The sequence below is a fragment of the Pezoporus flaviventris genome, unplaced genomic scaffold (assembly GCF_033815535.1).
Source record: "Pezoporus flaviventris isolate CSIRO_AGI_PZ_B2104156 unplaced genomic scaffold, CSIRO_AGI_Pfla_v1 ptg000029l, whole genome shotgun sequence".
Classification (NCBI taxonomy): Eukaryota; Metazoa; Chordata; class Aves; order Psittaciformes; family Psittacidae; genus Pezoporus; species Pezoporus flaviventris.
In genome coordinates, this window is record NW_026892577.1 from 10,926,725 (window position 1) to 10,938,337 (window position 11,613).

General features: G+C 40.1%; 1 protein-coding gene across 12 annotated transcripts in view; it reads left to right on the forward strand.

Moving 5' to 3' along the window:
• Positions 1-11,613, forward strand: part of BTRC (beta-transducin repeat containing E3 ubiquitin protein ligase) — a 116,964-nt gene that overhangs the window by 61,734 nt on the left and 43,617 nt on the right. For all 12 annotated transcript variants that reach the window (XM_061458917.1, XM_061458921.1, XM_061458922.1 and 9 more), the window contains one exon: positions 926-1,015. In XM_061458917.1, the coding sequence (XP_061314901.1) occupies positions 926-1,015 (90 nt within the window). The remainder of the gene's footprint in view (positions 1-925; positions 1,016-11,613) is intronic.

The following is an 11,613-nucleotide window of genomic DNA, read 5'->3' on the forward strand; positions in this document are numbered from 1 at the left end:
TAGCAAGTTTAATTTCATTCTCTTTCAACATGCTTCTTATGTTTCCCCCACACAACTATTTGAGGTAGCAACATCTTCTCTGTGGTCCACTTACTACTCTTGCAAGAAAGCAAGTTTGTGCTTGCTTTTGGGCTGCCATGTTTGCTTGGGAGCCATTTTCTGTAAATGGCAACAGGCACTGGGGTATTAACCCAGTACTGGAACTCTTAGGTGCTACTATACTACTCCTACTACTAGAAAATGTGGAGTTAATCAAGTAGTAATTGAAAAGGTGTTGGAACTGGGGGGAGAGGAGGCCTCCATTAGAAGTTCCTGAGTTCTTCAGGCATCTTAGTTAAAATAGCCAAATCACCCAAAGTATAATTTTAACATAGCTCATAAGTATTGTACATATTGTGCCCTTAAAAAAGTGAGAGACCTAAGAGTACCGTTCTGCAGAGACTCCAAAGTCTCCTGGGCAGGACAGTGTATGAGGTAAAGTTAAAAGAAGAAGCTTTCCAAAATTGGAAAGATTAAGTACAAGAAGTGAGATGAGAAGCGATTACAACCTTCGTACTGCTGTGACAACTGGTGTGTAGAAATCACCTTGCTTTGGTTGTTCAGTTATGCAGCATTTTGTGAAAGACCAAGCAACTTGTATCAGGTATTCTTTTTTTTTTTTCTTTTCTTTTTTTTCCCCTTTTTCAAAGGGAAAAAGAATAAAAATCTTTGTATCTCAGAACTATAAAATTCTGCATAGCTTCTCAGAGGACATGCATGCCCTGAACATAGGCTTTTGCTGTAAGCTAGTTTATTGTGGTTCGAAACATTTACACCTTAGGAAAAAGGAAATGTAGTAGAGTTGTTGTGGGTTCCTGTGCCAAAAATGTGGTGCCTGAAAGAAAATTGTGTTCTTCTGTTCGTAACCATTTTAATCTTTCTGCAGACCTACAACAGCTGTGCCAGACTGTGCTTAAACCAGGAAACTGTATGTCTAGGAAGCACTGCTATGAAGACTGAAAATTGTGTGGCCAAAGTAAGTAAGAGACTAGCTTTGGTTTTGAGGGTTTTTTTCAGATTGTTCACTGTTAATGAAAGGAAAGTTCTTGTTAAAAATCAGAGTTGAAAAAACATATTTAAACAGAAAGCTGGTATTTTGGGTACGCTTTTCTGTCCTGTGTAGAGATTTCAGACTTGCTGATTTTCTCTATTGGAAATGATTACTTGAGTCTTGAGCTACCTAGGATTGAAGGGTTCATTCTGCTATACAAGTAATAGGCTTTTCCAGGGGGATGGCCTATGCCTGCCATGTAATTAGCTGTGGCATCTTCAAATAATAAATGTCCAGATAGATGCTAAAAATACTGCATGAGAGCTCTTCATATCATGAAGATTTCTTAGCTACTGGAGGAGAGGTGCAAAAAGAAAGACCTTTCAATTAAAATACCGTGAATGCTGTGTTTAAGGGAAAGGGAGGAGGGAGATATAGCAATCGGAATGGTAAGAAAAGTATACATTAGCCCATGAGAGAAAAGTCATTCCTTGAGAATTGTAGTAGATGTAGTTGGAAAAGATGAGGTGCCATTAGCAACCCTCTTTTCTTAAAAGTCAGCGTAAGTAGAGTAAAACAACATACATGCAGGGCTGTTTGTGAATGGAAAACATTTGAAGTGTGATGCAATATGTATAGAAAGGCTGTGTGAAGGATGTGTTTATCCTTGTGTAAGCTTCGTATTTTCACTGAAAGGAAGTTCAGAATGGGCATGCAGGACAGATCAGTGCACGCAGCCATCTGTTACCTAAACCAGCTGGCATTTTGTTGCTCCTCTGTCACCACAAACCTGACCACTCAAAAGCCTGTTTTCTCTTTCAGTTATTTATTCCTTGATCTTCTTGAAGTCCTTTTTTTCATACTTTGAATGGTTGTTAAAGGTGCTTTGTCCCTTCAGGGGCCACTTTTGTATTGACCTTTAAGATAATTTCCCAGCTAAATCTTTGCTGGGATTTTGCTGGTAAAATTTGGATGTCCCATTACTTTGATTCCTGTCAGGGAATTGGCTATCATAAAAGTTTGTCATGGTGCTTGCAAGTGGTTTAGCGCTCATAAACTGTGCTTGACATGCCAGGTTACCTTCCACTGGAGAAGCACTTTTGAGAGAAGCTACGGATCTTGGTACAGAGGGCTAATATTTAATACCAACACCTCCATTCTTAAGTTGACTGCTATTGCACACTGCTTTCTAAGGTGCTTTATGGTACAAAGTAGGTGAAATTCTTTAAACAAGGCATCAGAGCAGCTCTGACTGAATTATATTGTCATACAGCATCATTCTGATGCCATGAAGCAGCTCACAGCAAGCTAACTATAGTAAACCCATTCGACTCCATCTGCTTTATAGCATCTTGATTGACCTGATCATCTTATAAAGGAACTAAAATGTGCAAGAGCTACACTTAATGTAAGTGATGCCTCTTCTAAATGAATTGACATATCTTTAATATCCTAATGCCCTAAATAATAAACTCTCTTAAAATAATGCTTTTGATGGGATCATGGTAAAAGGTATGGGTAGGACTCAAGGCAGGAACAGCAAGATTTGCTTCATGTTACTAAGGATGAATCTGAACCATCAACCTGGAGATTAAAAAGTATATATTTTCAAGTATTGTATCTGTATGCTGTAGAACAATATGTATCTATATATATACTGTAGGACAATCTGCCATCATGTATATATATGAAAAAACATATATACACACATGTATGCATGCATATATGCACACACACGTACATATGTATGTATGAAAAAGCATATGGACTTTTCTGGGGATATAATTCCTCTGGTACTAGCACGCCTCGATATTGTACTCTTTTCCTTTGCATTCCCAGCTACAAACCAAAATGAAAGGTTCTAAGAAAGCTTGTCTTTCGAATTCCAAAGTGTTGAAGCATTTATAAATCCAGTTAGCTAAATGCAGATGGCTCAGTAATGGCACAGGCAAATGGCACAACTGTTAAATGTTCCCTAGGTGAAGGGCTTAAATGGGATTTAAGGAGTTCAGAGGCCTTCTCTTAGCCTTATGCACATGGTGAGTTTTATCCTCCATGATTGATGTGTCTTACAGCCTTGGACTTTAACATGTTTTGTCAAGAGAGTGAACACTGGGAAGGATAACTGAGGGCTTCTTTATCTGCAGCACTTTTCCAAAAGTGTTGTAGGGTTTTAATTTTATTTTATTTTTTTTTTATATTTTTAACTGGCAGTAAAAGACAAAAAAGGTTTACTTTGGAACTGATGATACACCTTACATGATCCCGCAGTGCGGCATCAGCCCTGACTGGGAGCCGCAGTCAGCATTATCACATGTGTGACAGATATGTCAGTCAGTCTGCAGGAGACAATGGTTTTCCTGAAAACAGAATTTCTAATTCTGCACCTACTTGCAAAAAAGAAAACTGTACTCTGTTATGGCTGTGTTAATGTCATTTACTGATTGTGTGCTTCATGTCTCTAAAGTTTGTTCAAAGAATGAAATGCAGTTTCCCTTGAGGCCACGCACATCAATATTGAGATATCTTTTTTTCAGGCTGAAGCACTGTCCATCCATCAAGCTCTCTTATGAACGAGTGTTTCTGTACAGGACACCCAGATGTAAATTACCAGCCTAACAACTGGCATTCTTTCTAAAATGGAGGGAAAAGAAGTTTACAATAAGCAGATATGCATTTTCAAGTACAGAAAGTTACTGTCTTTTTGATCACTCAAGGAAGTCTGTGTTTGTTAGAAAACTTTGCCTGTTTTTTTTGTATGATACCATCTATATGATTATAGATACCATTCTCTACGATACCGTTTCTGTATGATATATCTATATGATTGCCTGTGCCGGCAGGTGTACAGTGCCTTTGCAAACTTGTGCATTATCTAGTTTTATTAAAACATTTAAAAACAAAACTAGAATATCGTGTTCTGATAAATCTTTTTATATTGTCCCTAGCCCTGCTTTTCTGGTATTTGTCCTCTGAAACTCCATCAATGGCACCTGTGCATATTTGGATAGAAGCAAATAAGGAACAGTAGGAATAGTTTAAAGTATGCACATTTCAACTGAAGAAGTGGGATCTTAAATTAAAAATTATATATTATAATGCACAGATGTCACCTGTGTGATCTGTAACATCAATTTCTCTTCCATCCTCAGGAGTTTTTCTGTTAATCTTTTGGCCTCTTTTTTGCCAACTGCTGCTGTTTGTCTCTTACAGAAACCAAAAAATGTCTCCAAGAGATTGATTTCTTTTTGTGCTACTACTGGTGTGCAACCACCAGTGGACAGCTTTCTCAGGAATTGGTGTTAGGTGCTTAAATAAGGTAGAAATGCAGCATGAACCTGAGCTCCAAGGACAGGGTGTTTGATTTTAATGAGGCTTATTGAAATCTGGCCAAATGAGCATCTGTTCCTATTGTTTGTTCCATATTTTGTAAGCCAGTATCTTCAGGCCAGATAATGGTATTGGTGTGTGCTTCATCCTCAATTAGAGAGGGGCACAGTTAAAAATCCCCTGGCATCTGGTATGTCACTAGGATTCTTGTGATGCTCCTGTGTGCAAACAAGTTTCTCTTCTGTTCTGCACCCAGGACTACTTGCTTTCTGTGGTGACCTTCACACTTTCTATTTGCTGTGTGGTGAGGGATGCTGTGGTGTGTCTCCAGTCTCCTTAGCTGTGTCTTTGCTTGGATGGATTATATGTGTTACTGTTTTCAAACAGAGGTCTTGCCTTTTCACACTTTGATAATGTGGGCTGCATTATGTTAGAGTTTTGCTGTTTGCTCGGAGTCTGTTAAATTTTGCATTTTCCAGGATCATGGAAATACCCTTTCAATTCAAAGTGCTCTTTTGTTTCCCAGCGAGAGACTGGTGTACAGCTGATCTCACAGAGTTCTAAAGTCAATACCCATTTCCTGCATTCATTAGGTAGGTCTTTACTGTTTATTAGCTCCTGCAGTCAGTTCCAGTTCATCTGTATCTGCTATATAAAGAAATGTTCTCAGTTTCATTTTACACATTGAATTCTTTCCTACCTGTGCCAGAGATAGGCACCCTATGGCATACTTGCCAGAGACAGCACAGAAACACCTTCTAAATGGCATGCAGCATTCCCACGTTTCTAAGTTCTGAACTCGGCAGCAGCTGGGAGGGGTTCTCTGCCTCTTTCTTCCTCCAGTTTCATTTAGGTAAAGATAAATAGAGTCACACACACCATCCTTGAAAAATTAGATTTCTGTTTCAGGCCACCCCTTGCACATGTGATAACTGGTCCTGCTTCTTAAGGTCTTGGCAAACCAAGGGTTTTTAAAGCAGAGTCTTTAAGGCATGTTGTACCTTCTAGGGAATCTTTGAGTGTTGTTCATCAGAGTTTTAAATGTACATGCTGCAGTGGTTACAGTATTGAAGTAGGAATCTAGAACCATTTTCTACCCTTTGATTTTAGCACTGTGATTTTATTCTCTGTGGCCTTGGTGGCTTTTCTTGCTACCCTTCAAAAAGGGAACTGAGTAATACTCTCCATGCAGAAATGTTGTGAAATTTAACTAGGTGATGCTTTTTTGACCTTTGGATGGGAAGTCCTGCTTAAGCATGTAGTGATGTCCTGCCTGCTCAGCAAGCTGGTGCAGCATACAGGAGGACAGGGCTGTGTTCTGCTTAATTCTGGAAACACAGAACAGGACTTGGTTCTTCAAGAATGCCATGAGAAAGTTTCTTTCAAGGATGCATAGAATTATTTAGCTGTAGCTACGCATTTTACATTCAAGGATGATTCAGCTCAAGCAAGGAGCGGTGGAACTAGCAGGTAATTGAAATCGACCTTCCTTTGTCAGTTCTTTCTGCATTGCTACTTTCTAATTTTTAGACTAAAAAGTAGTGTGTACAATAATAACATTGAGCTCAGAATCCTTCAGTGAATTAAAAGGACAAACCATGAGTACTCTTTAATAAACAAACATTTAGGGTTCCAGGCCGCATGTTCCAGTTGGCAGTAGGACAAATTGATCTGATGAGTGTCCCTCCTGTACTCTCAAGTCCCTTTATGTCATAGATTGATGGCTCCTCTTCCGTGAGAGTGTCCGTGTGTTTACTTTGCATGAACAATGCAACCAACTGAGTTCTGCTGTGATAAACCAGAGTCAGTATATCTTCAGATAATGCAGTTTTCCAGTGCTTTTGAAGCCTTTACAGTCCTTGAGATTGAAGTTAGAGCATTTTAATTATGAACAAATATTATTTGACTAGCTACATTTTGTTTCCTGATACTCCTTCCACTGTTCTGATTAGGAAATATGTTATTCCATAGCTTAATTTTTAGTATTAAGCTTCTGTGTAGTGATGCAGAGGGCTGTCAATGGCCATGCTTCCAGCTCCAGATCCCTCGGTAGCAGCATCCCCTCCTGTGGCTTGGATATATACCTTTCTCTGGGGCAACATGTCTGAGACTGTTGCAAACCATATAGGTGCTGCCTCAGCCATTGGCTGCTAGAGGTTTAAGCATGTCATTTTACCCTTCTCTTGTAGGTAATCACTCTGCATAAAAGAGGGTTGTGTGAATGATGGGTATTTCAGGGACATTGTTGGGATTGCTTAATGTTCAAAAGGTGCTTTCAAACTATGACTAATTCTCAGTATTTAGACAGCACAAGTAGAAAATGGCATTGGAGGTGTGTCTAAAGGCTTCAACCTAACGATGATCTTTCTTAGTAATATGTCTACTTTTATCTTAACTGCAAGTTTCTCATATTTTATGTATATATTTTTTTAGGTCAAGACAATCTTTATGCTTTTGCTTCCCCTTGGTCTAATAACCTCTTTGCAAATGACTGAGAAAGAAATGTGATATTCCTGCTCCCCCCACCCCACCATACACATTCTCCAGATTTTGATAGACTTGTTTTATTTATTTCCAAAATTATATCCGCAGGAAACAAGCTGTTTAAATTCAGATTATGCTGAAGCAAAATGGTCCTGGTATGAGAAGCAACGTGCTGTTTTATGAGCGCAGAGTCCCTTTTCTCATAACTGATTGATAGTAAATATTTTCCTGAAGAATTATTGCCAACCATGAACAGTGCAACTGTTTCACTTTTTTTTTTCCGTGCTACTTGCTGTACCAGCCATTGTCTGTAATTAAGATCTACAATTCACAATGCAGACGTTTGCACTTCCTCTGGGTCTGAGCTATTTATAAGGCATTTCAGCTGTTCAGAGTTTCTTTTGCGTGTTAAACTACATGTAAACAGGCTTCTTTAGTTTTCAGTTACACGAATGCTGTGCAGTGGTTGTCGTTTATGCTTCTCTTAACACCCAAAATGATTTTGCATGTCAGTGAAGCCGTGAATTAAAAAAAAAAAAGTAAAAACCTTGTTTTTTTTAAATGCAAAATTAAAGAAATAGTAATATAATTACTTATAGTTAACTCATAACTATAATACTTATAGTTAACTCATAAATTGCTCTGTAACTGGCGGTCTCTGAGTGTATTCTGGAGATCAGGTCTCAAAGCTCTGCAGTAAGGATGGTCAGTCAGGTGATATGCAGAATGTTGCTACGAAGAATCATTTGCAGAGTTCAGTCATCTCAATGGAGATGTTTCTACTTTTTGGAGCCCTGGGTTTGAAATCACGAGAAAGCAGATTGTTTCACCTCTGAAGTTGAGTTCAGTAAATATTGGCAGGGTTCCTGCACAGATCCTGGAAATTCCTCAGGTGTGACTGGTTCTAAGGAAAAACTTTCTTGTGGTGATTACAGTCAACTGGAACAGGTTGCTTGTGGAGGCTCTGCAGCCTCAGTCCTTGGAGGTTTTCCAGACCAGTTTAGATGAAACCCTGAGCTACCAGGTCTGATTCATAATGCAGCCTGCATTGGTCAGGAGGTTGGGTTGGAGAACTCCTGAGGTCCCTTCCATGCTGAATCATCCCAGAATCCTCTCCACATATAGACAGTAAAGATGTTGCAGAAATCTTATAAAATTTAGAACTTAACCTCGCATCCTTAATCAAAATTCCCCTGCACCTCTGTTCTGTGTAGTGTCACATGCTGTAGTTCCGCCTCAAGTGTTTGCTGGTTTGGTGATTGATACTCTGCATAAAAAAATTACAGCCTTGAGATCTTCATTCAAGTCCTGTTACATTAAGCTCATAGGGAGTGTTCACCTGGGTAAGTTCTGAAACAAACTGGACTTGTACTTGTACTTTGGGCTCTTTTGAGCTGGAAATGTGAAACAGTTTGGAATACAAATCATTGGTGGCTTTAGTGGTAAATGGTGGTGAATGTGAAGAGAAGCATCGCTTCTTCAGCAGTCTCCTGCAGTGGCAGCACCCTCAGATGGTGGAGAATATAAATACCATTAACGTGACATTAACTAGATCTGTTTTCAGTATTTTTCAAATGCAAGAATTGAAAAAGTGGCTTGAAAAATGCGTCCAGTTCTTATGCTAAAGCTTGTGGTGTGAAACACGGGAATAATTATTTGATAGTGTAGCCCACAGTGGGGATGCCATTGGTGTAGCCAAGTGCTCACATTTCAGAAGCTGCAGTAAATTCTGAGTTTAGCCTAGCAAGAAAGCTGCTAAAAACGAGCCTATGTTTGTAGACCAGTGGGGGTTAACATGGGGTATGCTCCAGCATCTTTGCTGTTAGGAGCGGCCAGGGGAGGGGAAACAGCGTGGAGCGAGTTCATCGCCAGGCGTGTGCTGCACCATTGCCCAGCGATGCATGCCGGATCACCCGCATGCAGAGATCACATGGCTCCTCCAAAAGTCAAACGATCAATTCGCCTCGTTTTGGCTCTGTACTTAATGCACAAACAGTGCGATCTGCAGGGCTGTAATTGCATTGTTAGGGCCAAGGAACAAGCCTGTGCCTTTTCAGCAGACAGCTGGCAGGGAAAGAGGCATGTTGTTAGGAAAGAGAGAGGCAAGGCAAATAAAATTACTGCTAACGTTCAGAGATCGGCAGGAGTCCTACTTGCCTAATCTTACCGGTGGGAGCAAGCGGCTGTTGTAATCCAATTATAGCAGCATAAGCAATTTGTTAGACACTCCGCATAATGTAACAATTTCCCAATAAACTCTGACTTGTAATAACGTCGGCAAGAGCCCACATAAATCTGCCCGAATGGTGGGGGCTGGAGTGTTCGGCTGGGGGCTTGTAATTTGTGCCATCAGCACGTTTTGTGGAGTGTGGTGTGGTGCAGTCTTTCAGTGCAGGAATTTTAAGGAGAAAAGCATGGCACGCCCCTCCAAGAGAAAACCATTAGGAAGGGTCAAAAGAGATACCAAACAAAGCTGGGAGGTGGCTTGTCTAGGAGGGAGGAACCATCAGCCCCCAAATACAAGGCTCTGGCTGATGAGGACTTAAAAATATTTAAAAAGCAGTAATGGAAATTGTAGCATTCTAAATGACAGCAGGAGGGGGAGGGAGAACTAGAATTACATCTGGTTTGGAGGGGAACGGGGAGAATACCCTTCCTTATATTTAAGCTGTTTAAATATTAAAAAAGAAGCTCACGTATTGAAAGGGATGCTCTGTGCTTACAAGACAGAGAAGCCTCGGATCCTGTCCCAAACAATTTGTAACCTACAAAGGGGAAATTTAAACCTCTTTTGGTATCCAGTTACTTTCCCGTTGTCTTTCTTGCAGCTCCTAGCAGGCTTCGTGCATATTGGCACAGCATCTTGATGATGTGTCTGAGAGATAAAACGTAGGTCTAGAACCATTCACTTTGAGCGTACCCCAGTGAATTTAACTTTTTTGGCACAATGATGAATGTCCCCTCTGGTTCATGCAGATCTACACAAAGAACTAATCTAATTTAGGTATTATTTAAAAGTAAAATCAGTCTGCTGTGCTCTGCCTGTCACTCTTAGAGCACATTCCAAGTTACAACATCGTAGACACCAGTTTAAGGTTTATATTTAGCAAGATTTAAGATATCATATTTCTGTTAATCCCTCTATTTAGCATTTCCTTTTGCTAAGATGCAGCTAGGCAGCAGGCAAAATAATGTAGGTCCCTTTATATATAGCATAGAAACTGTCAGAGGTCCAAGATTTTCAGTGTAGTTCTTACCACTGCTGTGGTGTAAAAATGCCTGACTTCATATCACTAACAATACTTTATTTTCTTAGCTATGGGATCCTGTGAGGCTTCAGCATAGAGTGACATTTCTGCTCTGACTCATTCCCAAGTTGTGGCAGCACAATGCCTTTTGTAGGGAAAAAATAGTTCCCAGCCGCCCAGAGCAGTTTCCCGTATCTGTAGCTCTAGCTTTCGGTCCCTGTGTTTTCTGGTTGGGCTATGCAGGCTCCTTTGCTTAGCAAAATAACCAAACCCAAAACTAAATTGTTGACCTTGTACACACAGCTCACATCATTTCACCTGTACCATGTTTGCCTTTATGGTAGTACAGTGTTTTCTGCAGTTTTGGGGTGTATTTACATTCTTACCTGTCATATTAGTACTGAGATAGTTTTTGTTTAAACTGTAAAATAATAGCTGAGATGTGCAGGCTGCCATGTGGTTAATGCTGCATATATTGTGCCCTCCTTAATGTGGAAGTCAAGCCTCCATTGTTCGTAATCTTCATTGTCAGCAAGCATATAAAGATAACAGCTGAGACTGCGAGCATCTCCAAAAGTGTCCTAGTAAATATTTTCTTTGAACATAAATACACCTCAAAAAGCATGTTTGAAGAGGGCAGGTATTATCTTAGCCTACCAAAGCTGCATCAATAAACTGCAGTGCTTCTAATAAAGCCACTCGGTGTCTGGGTTTAACTAATGGCTGATTTTCACAGCTTTGACAGTGAGCTGTGTGCGTTATTTTCTCCTGATATTGTAAAAATAATGAGAGCAAATTAGAACAATCAGTTTACCCAGATAGCTGCTGATTGGAGGTGATGGGCAATATGGCAGCGGGTAATCCATCTTCGGGCTCCTGTCACATTAACTTCAGCAGTGTGGAAAAGATCAGGCGGAGCGAGCGGGAATCCTGCCCAATCAGAAAGCTGAAATTAATGAGAAGAGCATTGTTCTGTGATCAACCTTTTAATTAGCAAGAGTGGAGATGGAGGGAGTGATGAAGCTGGCAGCACAGCTGCACAATGCTGGGCATGTTTTCGGTGAGGGGGAGGAAAAACATGGGTTTTAAATTACCCCTTCTGTGCTCCCTGTACACCGGCAGTGTGTCTTCATTCGAAACCCCTTAAAAGATCTTAATAAACAGCCGCATCCAGGTTAATATTGCAAACGTGGCTGTTACTAATGAGTAGTTTCAACGTAGGTCCTTTCGGGGGTCATTTAGGAAAATGTTGATCACTGTTTACAAAAAAAAAGAGAGACACTCACAGGGTTCTGTATCAGATTTAAACTTGTGCTGCATCGAGGAAAGAAGAGGAGGGAGATGGATAAAATTAGAGTAAGGGACTGCCTGTTTTAATACTCCCCTCCTTATTTAGTATATGTTTGAAATAAGATTCCTCGGCATATATTTGAAATGAGACTCCTCAGTTAAAAATACTGTGTGTGCCATGTGGCTTTCAGCAGCAAAAAAAAGAAGAGAGAGCAAATACTGCATTGATTC